General features: G+C 40.6%; 1 protein-coding gene across 3 annotated transcripts in view; it reads left to right on the top strand.

Moving 5' to 3' along the window:
* LOC124110914 overlaps window positions 1–21,152 on the top strand; it is a 58,991-nt gene that overhangs the window by 16,553 nt on the left and 21,286 nt on the right. For all 3 annotated transcript variants that reach the window (XM_048394033.1, XM_048394034.1, XM_048394035.1), the window contains exons 2-6: window positions 16,056–16,336; window positions 16,657–16,875; window positions 17,594–17,782; window positions 18,619–18,837; window positions 19,730–19,936. In XM_048394033.1, coding sequence (XP_048249990.1) covers window positions 16,057–16,336; window positions 16,657–16,875; window positions 17,594–17,782; window positions 18,619–18,837; window positions 19,730–19,936 — 1,114 coding nt within the window. In that variant the 5' untranslated portion in view covers window position 16,056. The remainder of the gene's footprint in view (window positions 1–16,055; window positions 16,337–16,656; window positions 16,876–17,593; window positions 17,783–18,618; window positions 18,838–19,729; window positions 19,937–21,152) is intronic.

Here is a 21,152-nt window from a genome sequence, read left to right as displayed (position 1 = left end):
AAAAATGGCATTGTGCTTAAATAAAATAAACATACGTCCTCGATCATAATTAAGATGGTATGTAGGCCTACATTTACCCGATATCCAATCTACATTATTTAACGCCGTGATATAACTGGAATACTGTTAAAAGCGGCGTTAAACCCAACTCACTCACGCACTCTCTCACTACATAATATATATATATATATCAAACGGTGCGCAATAAAAATTAAATAAAAGATAAAAGTTATCAAAATCTTATTTTATCGATTGTTTTAGAATAATAATAAAACATTTGATTCAACCACCAAAAACATTTAATTCATCCACCAAAGTAAACTTTTTAAGATGTAGAGACAAACATGTACGCTTCGTCTTTAAACACACAAAACTTTCAAAAGTTTAAAAAGTGCAGATATGAATGATCCTATTCTTTTCATCGTTGATTTATCAATATATCAACAATTCTAAATGTAGGTATACCAGGGTATCACAAAACTGCGGTGGCCCATAAGGGACATGGAGTCTGTTTTTCAATATTTTGATATTTCACTTACTGTTATCTTAACCTTTTGGAAATTAACACGATTTGTCATACAAATATGTGATAAATCATGTATAAAGTAGATATTGAATCGCTGAAAAGTGAAGCGAAAATGTCAAAAACTAAAATGAAAATGTCAGAAACAAAAACGAAAATGTCAAAAACTAAAATGAAAATGTCAAAACCAAAAACGAAAATGTCAAAAACAAAAGCGAAAATGTCATACAAATAGTTCAAGTATTTAAAACTATTTACACCGAGGTGGGAACATTATCACCGCGGTGGAAATACATTTCTGTATTTTCATTTTAGTTTTTGACATTTGCGCTTTTGTTTTTGACATTTTCGTTTTTGGTTTTGACATTTTCATTTTAGTTTTTGACATTTTCGCTTCACATTTCAGCGATTCAATAGTTACTTGACAGTACATTTTCCATGCTTTCGGTTGTTTTTATACATGATTTATCACATATTTGTATGACAAATTGTGTTAATTGGCAAAAGGTTACGATAACAGTAAGTGAAATATCAAAATATTGAAAAACAGACTTCATGTCCCTTATGGGCCACCGTAGAAAACCATGTGAACAAACGGATTCCTGGTGTAAGGTTTCCCGGATATTTAGTTTACCGCTGTTGGGTGTAAGTTAACACATCAACGCCTGAGAATAAACAGTCGCGTGGTAAAAAGTATATCATGGATGGGTCACTGAAAATAAGTGATGTCACCAAGTGTACCTATCTGGTATGTAAATATATGTCCATATAAATGTAACACACGTACATCGCAGTGACTAGGAAATATTTCACTGTATGTATATGAAGCGAAAAATATTCCTTATCAGGTTAATGGTTAAAAATAGTTTTGGGTATTTATTGGTATAAAAGGTTTTATCCAGGTCTTTTATCATCATACATTGAATCGGATATTAATATAAATATTCGTACTGCCTATCACATAATTTTCCTCTCTGTTTTGCCTCCGGTTCGCCCTGATTGTGTTCTTAGGTTTGTGGGAACACAAACCTTTTCTCGTGGGTTTCATCAATGTGGTAAACGTCTGAGACCCGCATCACTTCGGGCTCACACACTAAGCTGACACGCCGTGATATTACTGGAATACTGTTAAAAGCTGTGTTAAACCAAATGTGACTTTTAGGTCCAATGAATTCTGTTTGGGCAGATAATCGAGACTGGTTATTCTCTGGCGTTTACATTTAGCCAATATGTCACATATGTTGTTAGTCTTTAGATCTGTCGCCTTGTGGGGACCCTTAAGACAAATAGAGTAAAAATTATAAGAAAGAAAGAATGGTTCCTCGAAGGTGAAGTGATTCTGGGGACCTACCTACCTTTTGGGGACTTACCTCCGGGGGACCTACCTACCTTCTGGGGACCTAGCTTCTGGGGACCTGCCTTCTGGGCCCTGCCTTCTGGGGCCCTGCCTTTTGGGGACCTACCTACCTTCTGGGGACCTGCCTTCTGGGGGTCCTACCTTCTGGGGACCTACCTTCTGGGGACCTGCCTTCTGGGCCCTGCCTTCTCGGGACCTACCTTTTGGGGACCTACCTACCTTCTGGGGACCTAGCTTCTGGGGGCCTAGCTTCTGGGGACCTAGCTTCTGGGGACCTAGCTTTTGGGGACCTACCTTCTCGGGACCTACCTCCTGGGGACCTACCTACATTCTGGGGACCTACCTACCTTCTGGGGACCTAGCTTCTGGGGACCTGCCTTCTGGGCCCTGCCTTCTGGGGACCTACCTTCTGGGGACCTACCTCCTGGGGACCTACCTACCTTCTTGGGACCTAACTTCTAGGGACCTGCCTTCTGGGGACCTGCCTTTTGGGGACCTACCTACCTTTTGGGAATCTACATACCTTCTGGGGACCTAGCTTCTGGGGACCTGCCTTCTGGGCCCTGCCTTCTGGGGACCTACCTTCTGGGGACCTACCTTTTGGGGACCTACCTAACTTCTGGGAATCTACATACCTTCTGGGCATCTACCTTCTGGGGACCTGTCTTCTGGGGACCTACCTTCTGGGGACCTACCTTCAGGGGACCTACCTTTTGGGGACCCGCATTCTGGGGACCTGCCTTCTGGGACCTACCTTCTGGAAATCAACATACCTTCTGGAGACCTACCTTCATGGGACATTCCTTTTGGGGACCTGCATTCTGGGGACCTACCTTCTGGGGACATACCTTCTGGGGACCTACCTACCTTCTGGGGACCTGCCTCCTAGGGACCTGCATTCTGGGGACCTACCTTCTGGGGACCTTCCTACCTTCTGGTGACCTACCTTCTGGTGACCTACCTTCTGGGGACCTGTCTTCTGGGACCTACCTTCTGGGACCTACCTTCTGGGAATCTACCTACCTTCTTAGGGCCTGCATTCTGGGGACCTGCCTTCTGGGGGACCTACCTTCTGGGGACCTGCCTTCTGGGGACCTGCCTTCTGGGGGACCTACCTTCTGGGGACCTGCCTTCTGGGGACCTGCCTTCTGGGGATCTACCTTCTAGGGACCTACCTTCTGGGGACCTACCTACCTTCTGGGGACCTACCTACCTTCTGGGGACCTACCAACCTTCTGGGCACCTGCCTTCTGGGTTCCTTCCTTCTGGGCACCTGTCACCACCAAACAGGGGTGAACACTCTCTTTTGACCGGCAGTTTGGTGTGGCTTGTTCCTGCCACAGATCCATCAATACATGTTTGTTGAAAACAGTGTCCTCGGTTGCTTTCATGTCTTCATAAACAGATGCAAGTAAGACAGGTATGCCTTACAGGAAAACGATATTTTATGCTGTGTATTTTTATCAACTCGAAATAGCAAGGCAATAATACCGAAAAAGTATTAAAGATTTATGTAATCTGCCTGAACAAACACGTTTAATTGGCATAAATGACAGTGGCTCCAAGATTATTTCATAAATATATTAAAAGGAAAATGTTTTGCAAGTCGACAGATTCCTACCATAACACATCTAAATCCGTCAAAGACTTCTTTTCGCCATGTGTTTAAAGCTGAATATGACATAGTGATAAGGACACGTTTATACCTTTTGTGCACTTGATAGAACTCTAGACTTGTCATGTTGAGGTATGTGTGACCGCCATCACTCTCAGTACGGTGTTTCTGAGCAGCAGATACAGGCTGTCGGCTTCCTGGTAAGTAAAAACTGAGGAGAGACATTTAACAGAATTGCTGATATATTGTATAATAGCCTTTGAATACATAATACTAGTCCCACTCAATGTTTAATGTGCCGCCCTGTGTCATTTGCAGCTAAAGTATGTTATTTGTATGTATATTATTGTGTCAGATATTTTAGATTATTAAAAGAAACATACATAATATTGGTGGCTAAAATAATGGACTCAACGAAAAGCTTCAGAAGGGCTTTTTGTTACATCACCGAAGAATTGATTTTGAGGGGAAACACAATTTTGGCATCGCTGAAGGATTGATTCCAGTGAATACAATTATATGACATCGCCAAAACGCTGATTTTCGGAGACACAATTATGGCATCGCCGAAGGATTGATTTGAATGAAAACAATTACTGCAGAAGGATTGTTTTGATGAAATACAATTCTGACCATCGCCGAACGATTTATTTGAGGAAATACATTAATGCCATCGCCGAACGATTAATTTGAGAAAAGTCACATAGTAATAATGTGTGACTTATGAAGAGTTGCAGACACATAGTAGTATTAGATTTATTTACAGTTGCAGACACATAGTAATGTCCTGTGACTTATTTAGAGTTGCAGACGCATAGTAATGTCCTGTGACTTATTAAGAGTTGCAGACACATAGTAATGTCCTGTGACTTATTAAGTGAGTGAGTGAGTTAGGTTTAACGCCGCTTTTAACATTATTCAAGTTATATCGCGGCGTGTCAGCTTAATGTGGGAGGAAAGCCCCAAGTGATGCAGGTCTCACTTCGGTGAAACCCACGAGCACGGGAATGTTTCTGACAAACCTAGAAACATAATCGGGGCGAACCGGGATTCGAACCCACAATCACAGGTTACTGGCGTTCCCAAGGGACGCAACTCTGCACAGCGAATCGCGGCGCCTTAGACGACTGGGCCACCCGTGCCCCCTGTGACTTATTAAGAGTTGCAGACGCATAGTAATGTCCTGTGACTTATTAAGAGTTGCAGACGCATAGTAATGTCCTGTGACTTATTAAGAGTTGCAGACGCATAGTAATGTCCTGTGACTTATTAAGAGTTGCAGACACATAGTAATGTCCTGTGACTTATTAAGAGTTGCAGACACATAGTAATGTCCTGTGACTTATTTAGAGTTGCAGACATATAGTAATGTTATACGACGTATTTTGAGTTGCAGACACATAGTGATATTATGTGACGTATTTTGAGTTGCAGACGCATAGTAATATTATATGACTATGTATTATATATAAATAAAACAAACATAATGGTCTTTAGAAATGGTGGTATTGTTGTCAAAAGGGAAAAGTGGACTTATGGAAATGCGTCGGTTAAGGTTGAAACGTACTATAAATATTTGGGTATCATGTTTTCTTCTAAATTAATGTGGTCAACAGCATGTAAACAACTTGCTATTCAAGCTTCAAAAGCATGTATGCCTGTGTATAAATTGTTTAAACAAAATAAGTATATATCATTTTCAATAGCATGCAATATTTTTGATTGTAAAATTGCACCAATATTACTATATGGTTCGGAAATATGGGGAACAAAATATTATGCTGCCATCGAAAAAGTACACACCTCATACTTCAAACGTTTTTTGGGTATAGGTAAATATGCCTCAAATAAAGCAATTCTTGGTGAAACTGGACGCTGCAATATGTTTGTGCATTGCCAAGTAGGAGTAGTTAAATACTGGATAAAGTTACCAAGAATGGAAGAATGTAGATATCCTCTTCAGTGTTATAATTTGTTAAAGCAGTTGGATGATAAAGGTAAACAAAACTGGGTATCTGAAGTAAGAAATCTATTATTTACATGTGGTTTTTCTTTTGCGTGGATTGCACAGGATATTGGAAACATTCAAATATTTATTGGAATATTTAAGCAGCGAGTGAAAGATATATTTGCACAAAATTGGAATGAAACTTTCATCTTCGCACTATCTTAGCAATTATAGTAAACTAAAGAAACATCTTCAACAGGAAATGTATTTATCTGTCTTACCAGACAAGTCATTAATAAGATCGTTGTGAAAATTTAGAATCTCATTACATAATTTTAATGTCAATTTGTGTCGTAAATCGAAAGATATTGATGCTGTTAACAGTGTTTGTACCAATTGTGACAGAGGTGAAGTTGAAGATGAATTCCATGGCTTATTTAAGTGTAACAAGTATTCCAAGTTAAGATCTACGTATCTCCCCTTCTTGAATAATGACTATAAATCTGAAATGTTAATGATCAATATTATCAACTCACAAAATAAACATGTTATGTTTTCAGTAAGATTATTAGATATATGTACAGTTACAGACACATAATAATGTTATATGACGTATTTACAGTTGCAGACACATAATAATGTTATATGACGTATTTAGAGTTGCAGACACATAATAATGTTATGTGGCGTATTTGAGTTGCAGACGCATAGTGATATTCTATGACGTATTTTGAGTTGCAGAAACATAGTAATATTATATGACCCATTTAGAGTTGTAGACACATAGTAATATTATATGACGTATTTTGAGTTGCAGACACATAGTAATATTTTATGACGTATTTAGAGTTGTAGACACATAGTAATATTATATGACTTAGGAGACTATTTAAGGATAAAAACTGCAAATGGGACGTTTCGGTATATATCCTTATACCGTTGTCGAGCAAGCCTAGATCTATAACGAACCGTCGCCTGTACATTATTAAAGAAGACACATACATGTAGCAATATTACATGACTTATTAACAGTTGCAGACACATAGTAATATTATGTGACTCATTTAGAGTTGCAGACATACAGTAATATCATATGACTTGGGTATAGCCACATGCGTGGTACTGCCTAGTCCCGTCAGTGCCGTCTGGTTATCAGTATATTGTGTTGTTTTGTAACATATTCATGATGGACAAGACTTATTTAGGCTTATGGGGTTTACTGACACTCACTCCATCAGGTGTCATCTTACCTCATGCTGCATTAAACTAGGGGTTAACAAGGCTTTGTGCTACGCCATACATGATTAATGGATTGGTTGAACTGAAACGCCAGCCGTTGCAATGGTGGACACCTAAAGCGTTTTTCAGAAAACGCCTGTCAGACATTTTATGTCCTTGCACGAAAACATGAAAAAAAATGCACTTTAAAGAAACATCAACCTTTCAATCATGTCAGGAATTGGCGGCGTTTATTAGTGAGGTCGGCGTTATTATTGCGATATACTGTCGACAAATATCGTTTAGTTTGAAGATAAGATGACATGGGTTGGCTTAGGCTTATGGCATTGTAGTGTGTGATATGTGAAAAACGATATTAGATTCGTCAGTATATTTGCTTTGTTTATAAAAGAAATTATATTTACCGCAATTTACATAAATATATTTTACAATATATGTACTTTTTATATATGAGAGTCGTAATATCAATAACCATCAAACTGTGACAAACACCCAGATTTATTTTCATTCATTTGTTTTTGAGATTTTATCTTTGTTTTTTTGACAATCAATTGTACACGTTATGAAGTGGCTTCATTCAGAATCAGTAATTAACTAAAAGCGACAAATCCCTCCAAAATCATGACGGCTAAACGAATTGTGCGATCCCGACAATATCATAAGCATGTGTTTTTTAATCTCTATCAAATAGTAATGATACCAGGTGTTCGCGAAAAGGTAGGTGCATCCTGTCCATTCGTGTCACAAACACACGCAAAGGCAAGGAAATCATTTTTTGAATGGCCCCAATATGCAATGTGTCACGACGTGAATCTACTGCGACCATACGAGACACGTTCTGGTGTGATGTTACTAATATTCGTCCGATAGACTTAGTGTGTTCTTACACTATGGACCCGTGAAGATCCGGGGTAGAATAGGTCTTCAGCAACCCGTGCTTGCCGTAAATGGCGTCTATGCTTGTCGTAAGAGGCGATTAACGGGATCGGGTGGTCAGGCTCGCTGACTTGGTTAATGCATGTCATCGATCCCAATTGCGTGGTTCGATGCTCATAATATCAATCACTTGATTGTCTGGTTCAGTCTCGATTATTTACAGACCGCCGTCATATAGCTGGAAAATTGCTGAGTGCGACGTTAAACAACAAACCAAACAACCAACTTAAAAAACCCTGTGAAAGGAACCTTGCTGATATTACTGCTGTCTTGCAGTGTAAACTTCACACTGGGTGAAGATAGCCGGGACCAGTGTTGTGTTACATTTGTAAATATACACATATGGCGTATGGTATTGAGTCAATATTTCATAACGTTAAACCGCCAATATATTGCTGTAAAAGATCACGTAATTGGCAAGATGTATGTTCTTTCAAATTATGATATTGTATAAGATTGTGATACATTAAGAACAGGAGCGTAGCTTACATGTGTGGAAAGGACAAATTTAGTTATTCCTCTTGGGTACTGTGTTACGTGTCGATTCCCAAATTCAAACAATTTGTTAACCCATAAATCTGAAAGTAAAAGAGCTTAGTGTGAAACCAATACATCGTACACAATCAACAAATCTATTACAAAATTATCTAGTTTGATAGGCATTACTTAGAAGTTGACGGATGACAAAGTAGACACAATTAACATCTTCTTTAATACTGTAAAAAGCGACGTTTCGGTATAGATCCTTCTACCGTTATCAAGCAAGGAAACCAATTTGCTCAAATCACAAGCTGGCTTTCTGGAGTTTTAAGTATGTTATACTGTGTGCATTTGTTTGTTATAAGTCAGTGTCCTAAATTTTGTAAAAAAATCTATTTGAATTATATAAGGACCAATATCTAGAAAAGAGTAAAAAAACATCTTCCATAGCTTATGAAACACTTTTACGATTGTTGTATAAAATTAGATAGAAAACTATGGTACTTTAGAACACAACATGCCCTTTCAATGCATGCAATTATTATTTTGCTTACATAAACGTTAAATGTAAAATGTTCACCAAGGGCTTAAAAGAGACATGCCAAACTAGTATTACATGTATGTTAGAACCATAGGAAACGAGAGTATCTTTAAGTGGCATTCTAGCATGAATTTGGGAAATCTTCGATTCTGATTGGTTAATCAGAGGTATCAAATCACAATAACCCCCTCTGATTGAAACAGTCGATTTGACGGCCGCATCACCGCGGAAGCTGATAGTTTCAGAATAGTAATTCTTTTACTGTCATTGTCGGTAGGCATATTTAAAAAAAAGTATATGACCAATTATAGCTACAAAATGGAAAGTAGCTGTTTCTACATAAATCGAAGGATGTGTGGCAATGCATACGAATCTATAAAGAAAATGATCATTTTGAGGATAATGGAGAGCTTACTATTTGGCGCTTTTCTGTAGACGACTATGACGTCATATCTTTTGCGTCACACTGATCGATATGACGTCATAATGGTGACGGGCAGTGTAGAACGGCTTGTTTAGATTTCTTCATGTTAGCTTACGAACTCATTCTCAATAAAATCAGATCTTAGTTCTCGCTGCCGCTAAACAAAGATCTGAGGATCTATTACGGGTCACGTCAGACCGACCTTTGGCAAACTCTGACCGACCAATGGAATTATTGACAAGATGTCGACATTAGCCAAACTGAAGGCAGTTTTCTTATGCTTCTTATGCTAATTTCAAATTGGCGACTACGCTTCGAAACATATTTTAACATATTCTTGCTTAAAAATTTGAAACCTGAACCTAGATTGTATAGATTCAGTCATTAAGCCCGTAACTATCTTTCGGAATACCCCGTTTTAAAGTTTTCGAGGCTGCATGATTAGAAATCACATTCCGACTGTCACTTTCATGATCTGGTAAGCGACGCTCTGATTGGTCGGATGAAAGGTCGTTCTGACGTGACCCCTAATGGGATGTCCTCAGATCTTTGTTTAGCGGTAGCGAGAACTAAGATCTGATTTTAATGAGATTGCCAATGTTGATGGTAAGACTTAAAGATCGGGTGCTCTGATTTTAATGAGATTGCTTACCAACTTGGCTTGCTACATGCTGTCAGTGCCTGTCATAAGTTCGAGTGGAGTATTACGTTGTAAACAAACTGCTTGATCCTATAGTGCAGTTTAATTTGTTGAAATGCTGTTGTCTGTGATTCCGTAAATTCTGATCGACAACCCACTCAAAACACTGGACTCAACTCATGCCGCTTCACGCGTTTTATTTACTCATGGTAGAACGGAGATAAACATACTGGTTTTTCAATGTAAAACTATAGTTACCTGTAGTTTTAACCGCGCAAAATTATAATTGGTACCGAACGGCAGCGTAGGGTTTCAAATGTTAAAATCTTCTAACTAGAAACTGTATAATCAATGAAGAAAGTTTACCTATGGACTTCAACATCATCATCATCATCATCATCATCATCATCATCATCATCATCATCATCATTCATTGAAACATCAACACGCATAAATACACCTTAAACCCCTGCTAAGTGATTGCAGTTTCCCTGCATGACACAGATACCTTGTCAATCAGCAAATCAGAGGCGACAAGCAGCTAAAATAAGTTGAAATCCATTAGTCAACTGTCTTTTCATTGAAACAGCAACATGCATAAATACACCATCAACCCCTGCTAAGTGATTGCAGTTACATTGCATGACACAGATACGTTGTCAATCAGAAAATCAGAGACGACAAGCAGCTATAATAAGTTGAAATCCAAAAGTCAACTGTCCTTTCCTTGAAACAGCAACACGCATAAATACACCTTCAACTCCTGCTAAGTGATTGCAGTTTCATTGCATGACACAGATACCTTGTCAATCATACTGGCCAACTATCTGCCACCAGAGATCATTAGCATATGATATAATTTATCTGCTAAATATTAATAATTTGCGACACACATTCCTGTTTGTATGTCGTTGTGCTAAAATGTCAACAAAAGTCAAAACGCCGCACATCCATCTCTTTCATCTGTCTGACTGTCAATCAAACTCCAGTATATTTCAGGTCTTCCATTCAGGCATATTTTCGGAGTTCGGTATAAATCACAATAAAAGAGTCAATTGATGTATAAAAACAAAAGCGAGGCTTGTGCTCGGTACTAGACCCTCCCATCCAGTGTTATGTAAATCTTGTCATAAAGCTGTTGGCTTAATGCCTTCGCTACGATTTATATCCTAGCCGAAAGCAAGGAAATATTTATAAGACCACAGACTGCCCCCTCAACCAGCTGTCTGTGTTCATGATGGTGAGCTCAGCAGAACTAGTACAAACTCGTCTTCATGAGGGGTGGAGGGTGGTCCTTTGGTTATAAGCATTGGCTTGTCAAGACCGGGTTCGATTCCACAAATGGTTACAAAGTGTTCTTTGGGTTCAATGTCGTGATATAGCTGGAATATTGCCATAGCCTAAGACCCAACTCACTCACTCGCGATCGGCTTCAAAAGGTCAGTTTAGATCTGGTGCAATGTCTTTCTATCAATCTTTCAAAGAGAGTCAAACGACCCTTGCTCAAAAGTTGTTTGATCAAGTTTACAACATTTAAGGCATCGGCAAAGCTTTCAAAACGCTTCATGGTAGATATGTGGAGGCATTCAAAATTTAATGCATTAGTGACAAATACGATGTACTTTCCTCTTGCAATAGGGCAGTGTTATTTATTGTTAAACAATGATTGTAACTGTATTACATTGTTTCTGACCCGTGAAGTCTTCAGCAATCTATGCTTGCCATAAAAGGCGACTATGCTTTTGTTGATGCATGTCATAGTATCCCAATTACGTAGCTCGATGCTTCATGATGTCAATCACTGGATTGTCTGGTCCAGAGTCGATTATTCATAGACCACCGTCATACAGTTTGAATATTGCTGAAAGCGACGTTAAACAACAAACACACAAAACATTGTTTCTGTTGATATTCAGTAGAACTTCATTGCATTGTATTTGTACAATGATTAGTTGTCTGGAATGTAGTACTATTTTTGTGTAAGCAGCGGTCAGGAAGTTTTTTTATTTAGATGTTCGAATTATTTGTAAATTCAGGAATAGCAAGGAAGGATGTCAAGCGTTATAAAAACATGTGGAATATTCTGTGATGTTCTAGTGACGCTGGACTGGTCAAGCACTGTGTGGAAAGTACGGGAAGCTGGTTAGGCTATATAAGTAAAGCAGGCGCGTGCCTGTCATCTCACGTTTCGTCCCACATTTCATCTCACATTAAATTGAGACCATCTTTCGTGTGAAGATGATTTTTCGCCCCGGTTTCAAGCATAGTCCTATCTCGGAAGCATGACCACTGTTTCGGATAGGCAAATAGTATAATCACTGAACGTTTTGATATCACCACCGCCATCATTGTTTGTATTTGATACTGCCATTGAATATTGTACTACCACTCTATTGTACAATGTCGGTTATGTAGTGCTAGCCCACTGAGATACCATGCCGAAGTTTAACTTACATATCCCACTCTGACACAGTATACTGACTCCAAACCGACCCGTATGTTGATCGCTCATCCCACCGAAGACCAGTTTCGACTCCCCACATGGATACAATGGCTGAAGCCGTTTCAGTGTTGAGTTGTAAATAAAAGTGACAAAAACAATTTCCATAATCATTAAAAATCTCTGCTAAATACTGAGTCTATTGTATCCTATCCAAACGGTGGCCCAAACAATAACTCGGGATAATATGGTGCGAGTCAAAATAGAGAATTGCATCGGACATCATTGTAGTCACGGATGCGTCAGATTTAGAAATGTCCTCCACATGACTGCCATACACCAAGGCTGTACTGTTGCCTTGAATGCTGTAATCCTGATCAAAAGACTTTGAGCAAGAGTCGTATGACCAACCTTGAAATGTTCGTAGGAGCACTCCATTACTCCATTTTCAATCCATTTATTCTGAATTAGAGAAAATAGCAAAACCGTTCGTATTCTTGATTGTCCAGAAGGTATTCAAATTGTAATTCTAGCGTGTTTTGTTACAATTTCTACAACCATCATTACAATAGAAAATGCCCCGTTGATTTCCAAGAAATAACCTGGCTCAGTTCAAACAGTACAAGGGTGGCCCAGTCTTCTAAGGCGCCGCGATTCGCTGTGCAGAGTTGCGTCCTTTGGGCACGCCAGAAACCTATGATTGTGGATTCGAATTCCTTGTTCGCCCTGGTCATGTTTCTAGGTTTGTCAGCACCATACACGGGTTTCACCGAAGTGGTAAACGTCTGAGACCTGCATCACTTTGGGCTTTCCTCCCACATTAAGCTGACACGCCGTAACATAACTGGAATACTGTTAAATGCGGCGTTAAACCCAACTCACTCACTCAAATAGTCCAAATAGGCTTAAGATGAAATCAAATATATATCAAGGGAGGGTCTTTTAATTCTTTGTTAAAAATTGCGAATGTTGTAGCAAATGTTTTGAACAAGTCAAGAATATATATCAAGTAATTAATCTGAACTTGAGCAATATGTTTTACGTTTGTCACAACCATGACACCTTTTTGACACATTCTAAGATAGTTGACCTATTTTCCCTTGTATTTTGGAATTTGAGGAAGTCTAACTATAGGTAAGATTCCACTTTTGATACACATTTGAAACCTCACACTTAAGTGCAAAATAAGCGGCACCTACAGACTGTCTTAAATTTAAAAACACTGTAGGTTTATCTTCCTTGGTACACATGAGCTCAACGTGAATTCCTGCAGTTGTAAGTCGGACGTGTTGGGTTGAAATACTCTGACAATGGATGACATTATATGTTTCCGTGACAACTGAATGTTAGCAAAAGATGAGAAAAATGTTAAAATCGAATTTGACTGATATATGTTGAGCCACTATTTTAATTATTGTGGTGTCCATTTCTCCATTGTAAAAATCAGGATTATCAAAAATACAGAAAGATGTATTCATATGCAATGATAAGTCCGAAGGCTTGAAGAGAACAAAAAATCGTTTTTAACCAGTTTGCAGCTTACACTCTCATACATTTACAGTATATAAAAATATATTCGAAATTTGACATATCAGTGACCAAAATGGTTACAGTTACAATTTCCTTTTCTCATGTTGGTGTACAGTTGACTTGCTAGACTAACATTTAGTCTCTGAAATCTTATATTACATAATATCCTTCTTGACTCTAAAAATAAAAAAAATATTTCCCTATGCTGATGTGGAATAGAGCTAGCTTGAGCTGGCTAGACTTGCGTTTCTAGATTATTATTTTTTAAAATAAAATAAATATATTCCACGGTCATGGTGCAGGACTATTGACTTGCCTTTGCATGCGTGTGTGTGGTTGACACCGGTGGGGCAGCATGCGAAGGAAACATCACTATTGAAACACCTGGTAACTTCACTATTTGATAGTGATTCATAAACACATTGTCATGATATAGTTTGAATAGCACACATGCTTTATGCAGAGGATTCATATGATTAAGGAACGTATTTCCATTAGCAAAGGATGAGAAATACATTTAAATCGAATTAGACTGATACATGTAGAGCAACTAATTTCATTATTGTGGTGTCCATTTTTTCATTTCCAAAATCAGGATTAACAATCCGAAGGTTTAAAGAAAACAAATACCATTTAAAATCGTTTTTTACCAGTTTGCAGGGTACACTCTCATACATTTACAGTATATAATTTCACACATTAATTCGAAATTTGACGCATCAGTGACCTAAATGGTTACAGTTTACAGATTTATTCTCATGTTGGTGTACAATTGACTTGCCTTTGCATGCGTGTGTGTGGTTGACATCGTTTGGGCAGCATACACCTGGAATCATCTCTATTTAAACACCTGGTAGCCTCACTATTTGTTTATGATTCATAAACACATTGTTATGATATAGTTGGAATAGTACACATGCTTGATGCAGAGGATTCTGATGATTAAGGATCGTATTTCCGTTACGCTCACCTTTTCGCAAACACCTAGTGTCATCACTATTTGATAGTGATTCATGTACACCAACACAGTCAAGGTAGGGTTGGGCATAGCCATCAGGTCTCCCTATTCTTTAGACAAGGCTTCGGGACCTTTTCGCGAACACCTGGTGTCATTAATATTTGATAGTGATTCATGTACACCAACACAGTCAAGGTAGGGTTGGGTATAGCCATCAGGTCTCCCTATTCTTTAGACAAGTCTTCATAAACCTTTTCTCGAACACCTGGTGTCATTACTATTTGATAGTGATTCATGTACACCAACACGGTCAATGTAGGGTTGGGCATAGCCATCAGGTCTCCCTATTCTTTAGACAAGTCTTCATAAACCTTTTCTCGAACACCTGGTGTCATTACTATTTGATAGTGATTCATGTACACCAACACGGTCAATGTAGGGTTGGGCATAGCCATCAGGTCTCCCTATTCTTTAGACAAGGCTTCGGGACCTTTTCGCGAACACCTGGTGTCATTAATATTTTGGGGCACGAGTGGTCCAGTCGTCTAAGCCGCAGCGATTCGCTGTGCAGAGTTGCGTCCCTTGGGCACGCCAGAAACCTATGATTTTGGGTTCGAATCCCGGTTCGCCCCGTTTATGTTTCTAGGTTTGTCAGCACCATACCCGTGCTCGTGGGTTTCACCGAAGTGGTAAACGTCTGAGACCTGCATCATTTCGGGCTTTCCTCCCACATTAAGCTGACACGCCGTGATATGACTGGAATACTGTTAAAAGCGGCGTTAATCCCAACTCACTCACTCACTCATCATTATTTGATAGCGATTCATAAAGACATGCTTATGATATAGTCGGACTTGTACAATCGATCTGCTTTATGCAGAGATTTCAATTGGATATGGAAAGGGTTTGGTCGCTTTATTATCATGGTCTCTGTTCGGTGTTCTGTCTTCATTTCAAGATTCATCATATTCCGTGTTTTGTCAAACATTAGTGTTGTTCAAACACTTTTTTCCCTCCATCTCCCATGTTTTCCAAGACACAATAGTCAAGATCCGTAGCTCTTGAAGCATCAGGAACTTGTTCATCCGGAAAATGAGGAAGGAAACGCCTGGTTTAATGTGGCCATAAGGACAGGCTATCAGCACAGTGGCAAACAACACGTGTAATATACAGTAGTTGTGTCTTGTGCGGTATACTTTGTCTTGTAGGATGGCTGCTGTCTGGTCATGGTGCGTTACAATGTTTCCCATTCTGTTACTGATGCCGACTTTGTCTTGTAGGATGGCTGCTGTCGGGTTATGGTGCGTTACGATGTTTCCCATTGTGTTACTGATGTCGACTTTTTCTTGTAGGATGGCTGCTGTCTGGTTATGGTGCGTTACAATGTTTCCCATTGTGTTACTGATGTCGACTTTGTCTTGTAGGATGGCTGCTGTCGGGTTGTGGTGTGTTACGATGGTTCCTATGCTGTTCTTCATTCAAGCCATCAATGGCCTGAAGAACGGCTATGTGAGGGAGTTGAACTATATGTGTAAACCACGACCAAAGGCAGGATTAATGGCCGTGCCTTGGGACTGCAATGGATTTGTGCAGTGTAACCATTATTTTGCAATATGGACAAACTGTGCCACCAGCTTAGTGTTTGACCCTGTGCAACAGACCTGTGTGTCCCCTCCCGTCTCAGGACCATGCAGATATCCAGAAGGTACACACAGAAACGGTTGACACTATTATCTCTTTATGGCTTCGCTGTTTGATATGAACCAATAATTTTAAACCATTTGGCATGTATTTGTTATACTTAAAAACTAATTTGTCAAGAAACAGAAAACAGGAATGTTAATAACATTAAGATATAACTATTAATATGGTATGTTTTAATTTTTGTTTTTCTCAAAAATAGCAGTTTTGTCTTTGCCTCAGAACCATAGGGTCCATTAAGAATAACAATAATTCTTCTCTAGACATTTTTTTGGTAAACGATCTTTTACAATTATTCTGAAATTTAGGTGCTAACATTTTCAGAGAGAGCTAAAATGTTCTGCCCTGGAATGCCTGGGCTGAAGTTCCTCCACCCCAAGAGCTGCGCCATGTTCTACGACTGTAGCCAAGTGGTACCCCAGTTTGGTCTCGGCCTGTATGAGAACGAGTGCAAATATCCCATGCTGTTTGACAAATATGAACTCGTGTGCAAGGAGCCAGAGAATGCTAAATGCGGAGACAGTCCCAGGACTCGTGATAAATGTAAGTATGGCATTCTTATCAATATCTCCAGAAACTAGGACGTGGAAAATGGGCTTCTGATAGTCCATAGTATGGCAATGTTTGGATATTTGAATCGACTGGAGTGACATTGCATACATATGGATGTTACGTTCAAACAGAAGGGACTTCCAAAATGAACAGGAAATTATGATGGTCGATGGGCGCATTTTGAACGAATTTTACTTCCCAATGCTCTGTAAAGTATACGCTGACTTTCGTCTGTGAACATATCAGGAATGTGCCAATACCAAAATATCTGTAAAAATTGTTTCAAGAAGCTGTTCCAGTGTCTATCTACATTTAGATAGTTCTCTTTAGTATGAATATGAACATGTTGTACGTGTATTTAGGATTAGGAGACTATATATATTGACAAACATGATCGAATTTGAATATAACAAGATCGGTCTAAATATTCTTGTTAGGCAAAGAATTTAATAGCGTCTCAAGACACAAGACGCGATAGTTGCAAAAACGTTCTTTAGGACATTGATAACTGATTCGTCGGATTCCTAAGTGTAGTGTACAAAAAAAATAGAATATTAACTTAGTATTGATTTAAAGGTGGGGATCAATGGCCATGCGCACCAAAAATGGTTACCGTCTACAATGGTTCTTAAGTAAGAAAAGTGTCTGTTAAAAGAGTTTGGGAAATGCAATGCTGATACAGTTTCGACTCATTGTACTCTTTACCCAGGCTCCTACCAGCTGGAGTGTTTGGACGAGGCGTGTAGAGGTCTTCCCGACGGCAAGAACCCTGTGGTGGGAAAACTCTTCCTCCCGGAGTATCTGGAGTGCGCCTCCCAGCTCGTGGTGTCCCGATCTGCCTGCACTGGGAGCATGGTGTTTGACCCGGTCGACCTTCAGTGCTCAGAGGATGTCAAAGGTATGACGTGTGTTCTCCCAGGGAGTTCTGAAGTAACATTCCGTTATTATTCGGGGGGTACAGCGAGTGGGCTTTACCGATTTTATCTGTGTGGAGCATAACGCCATGGTATCGGCAAACAGTGAAGGCTTACTATATGATGAAGTGACTGTAGATGCAGGTTTATCCGTTCATTTAATATGCACAGCTCTTTTGCCTTTTGTAGATAGTTATATTTGATATATATGTACCTTGTAATACGTTTACTCTGACGGCTGTGTCGCTTTGTGATGATGTTCCTCACGCCGCGTTCGATGTACTGGGACGACGCTATCGGGTACATCGGCAAAGTATTTGTTAAACTCTGCAATTACTCATAATCAGTCATCACGCAATCACTATCCAAATCAAATAAAATCACTACTTCTACTCTCCTGTTTCAACAGTTTTAATTCCTCACTTCAGTGAGTGAGTGAGTGAGGTTTTACGCCGCTTTTGGCAATATTCCTGCAATATCACGGCGGGGGACACGAAAAATGGGCTTCACACATTGTACCCATGTCGGGAATCGAACCAGGGTCTTCAGCGTGACGAGCTAACGCTTTAACCACTAGGCTACCCGACCGCCCCTTATCACCCACTTCAACTACCACAATACTACTGACTGCGCCTATGACCGCAACGACCACGCCGCCACTATCTAGAACAACTACAACGAGTCCTCATTCACTACAACTTCTACTGCTTCTAAATCGACTACGACGACTGCTACTATTGACTACATCTGTTACTGCGACCACTACAACTTCAACTATCAACTACAACGATAATTATGACTACTTTGTTTACCATTTCAGCGTCGATCACCAAGATATGCGAGCGGCTCCCGGGTCTGAAGTTCCCTGCGTCTACGAGCTGCTCCAAGTACTACGACTGCAGCACCGTCTCCTGGAACTCCGCCCTCGACCCCTACCAGAGGGAGTGTCCGTACTTCCAGCTGTGGGACCCCATCACCTTCACCTGCAGCCAATACACCAGTGTCACCTGTGACGGCAGGTTCCAGCCCAAGGCGCCATGTGAGTGAGTGAGTGAGTGAGTGAGTGTGAGTGAGTGAGTGAGTGAGTGAGTGGGTGAGTGAGTGAGTGAGTGAGTGAGCGAGTGAGCGAGTGAGTGAGTGAGTGAGTGAGTGAGTGAGTAATGAGTGAGTGAGTGGCTTGAGTGAGTGAGTGGCTTGAGTGAGTGAGTGAGTGAGTGAGTGGGTGGGTGGGTGAGTGAGTGAGTGAGTGAGTGAGTGAGTGGGTGAGTGAGTGGGTTGGTGGGTCGGCGAGCGAGCGAGCGAGTGAGTGAGTGATTGAGTGAGTGAGTTGGATTCAACGCCGCTTTTAACAGCATTACAGTCATATCACATGTCAGCTTAATGTGGGAGGAAAGCCCGAAGTGATGCAGGTCTCAGACGTTTACCACTTCGGTAAAACCCACGAGCACGGGTATGGTGCTGACAAACCTAGAAACATAATCGGGGCGAAACGGGATTCGAAGCCGCAATCATAGATTTCTGGCGTGCCAATATTCCTACTATATTACAGATGATTTGTTTGCCAGCAGTATTCCGGGTATATGACTGCGGCCTGTAAATAATCGAGTCAGGGTCAGACAAACCAGTGATTGATATTATGAACAACGTCCCGATTCGTCGGGGTAAAAAGACATGCAATCAACCAGCTCTCCTCTTAGGATGGCATAGATACTTGGGACATTTCTGACCCTGAATCCCTCACGTGGGATTGAGGGGTAAAATTGGTGCTAAGCAACCAATGTTGACAATCTCATTATAATCAGATCTAAGTTCTCGCTGCCGCAAAACAAAGATCTGAGGACATCCCAACCAACACTCCCTCCCAAAATACCCCGCAACATACCCCACCATCACAGACCTCACCCTGACCGACCTCTTGACCTCTGCTACAGGTGACTACACAGTCGGGCAGTGTGCCACGGGCACCTGCATTCCGTGTGAGGCCACGTGTGTCGGAGCCATGGATGGGAAACTCGCCTTTCCAGGCAACAACAAGAAATACATTGAATGCAAGGACGAACGGACAATCAGCATCGACAACTGTGCCGGGAACTACGTCTTCTGGGAGGCCAGAGGGGCGTGCGTGGACCCAAGCATCGGTGAGTACCAGAAACACAAGAGTTTACCTACGATAGAGACGGGTCCAAGCCTCTTTGTCAATTAATATTTCGGTGAGAATGGAGTTTTGTCATTCTTACATGTATACATCAGCCTTACCAATAATTATTGATATCAAACCATACGAAGCGTCTTAAAATCTCCTACTTGTGGCTCCTCCACGTGTGAGGTGAGGTGAAATGGGGTTTAACGTCGCGTCCAAGATTATTGCACTTATATAGGGACGTGCATGTACGTGTGTGTGTGTGTGTGTGGCTGCTTGTACTAGTCCGGACTGATGCCGATTTATAGTGCTAGCTCACTGAGATACCATGTCGCAGCTTAACATGAATATCCCACTCAGACACAGTATACTGACTCCGAGCCGACCAGTCCTTGTTTTAGCCCCTTAATGCCGAGCGCCAGACAGGGTAACAGCAAGTACCATCTTTTAACGTCTTTTGGTATGACGCGGCCTGGGATCGAACCCCGGACCTTCCGCTCTCCGGGCGGACTCTCTACCAGTAGACCACGGAGGCGGTCTCCTCTAAATGTATGGTTTTATTTCTGAGAGGGGTGGAACAAGAAAGTCCTGCGTTTTTTTGTTTGTTTGTTTGTTGTTTCACGCCGTACTCATCAATAATTCCAGTTATATGACGGCAGTCAGTAAATAATCTAGTCTGGACCAGACAATCCAGTGATTGATATCATGAGTATTGATCCACGCAATTGGGATACGATCACATGCATCAACCAAGTCAGCGAACCTGACCACCCGATCCCGTTAGTTGCCTCTTACGACAAGCATTGACGCCTTTTACGGCAAGCATGGGTTGCTGAAGACCTATTCTACCCAGGATCTTCACGGGTCAGGAGGTCTCATCAGTCGGCTTGACGTGGGACTGACGACAACTGTGGTATTTAGACGTGATATATTAGATAAAAAAAACGGTTAGGTCGCTCACCGAAAAAACAAACCGTCACAAATCTATTTAATCGATATTTAAAAGGTCAAAAGTGCGAGAATTCTCATTGGTTCTATGACCTTACCACATGTAGCCATTATGTGGCCTCGACGGACGTCGTGATGTGGTTTGTAGAGTTGCCTCCCTTAGCAGTCCGACTCCGCTCGTTAAAGTGCTGGGCCCTGTTCCACAAAGCGATCTTAATGCTGAGACAGTCGTAGCACTACGATCGCTTTGAGAAACGGGCCCCGGA

Source organism: Haliotis rufescens, unplaced genomic scaffold (genome assembly GCF_023055435.1).
Source record: "Haliotis rufescens isolate VD_foot unplaced genomic scaffold, xgHalRufe1.0.p SCAF_129, whole genome shotgun sequence".
NCBI lineage: Eukaryota > Metazoa > Mollusca > Gastropoda > Lepetellida > Haliotidae > Haliotis > Haliotis rufescens.
This window is presented reverse-complemented; position numbering and strand designations above follow the sequence as displayed.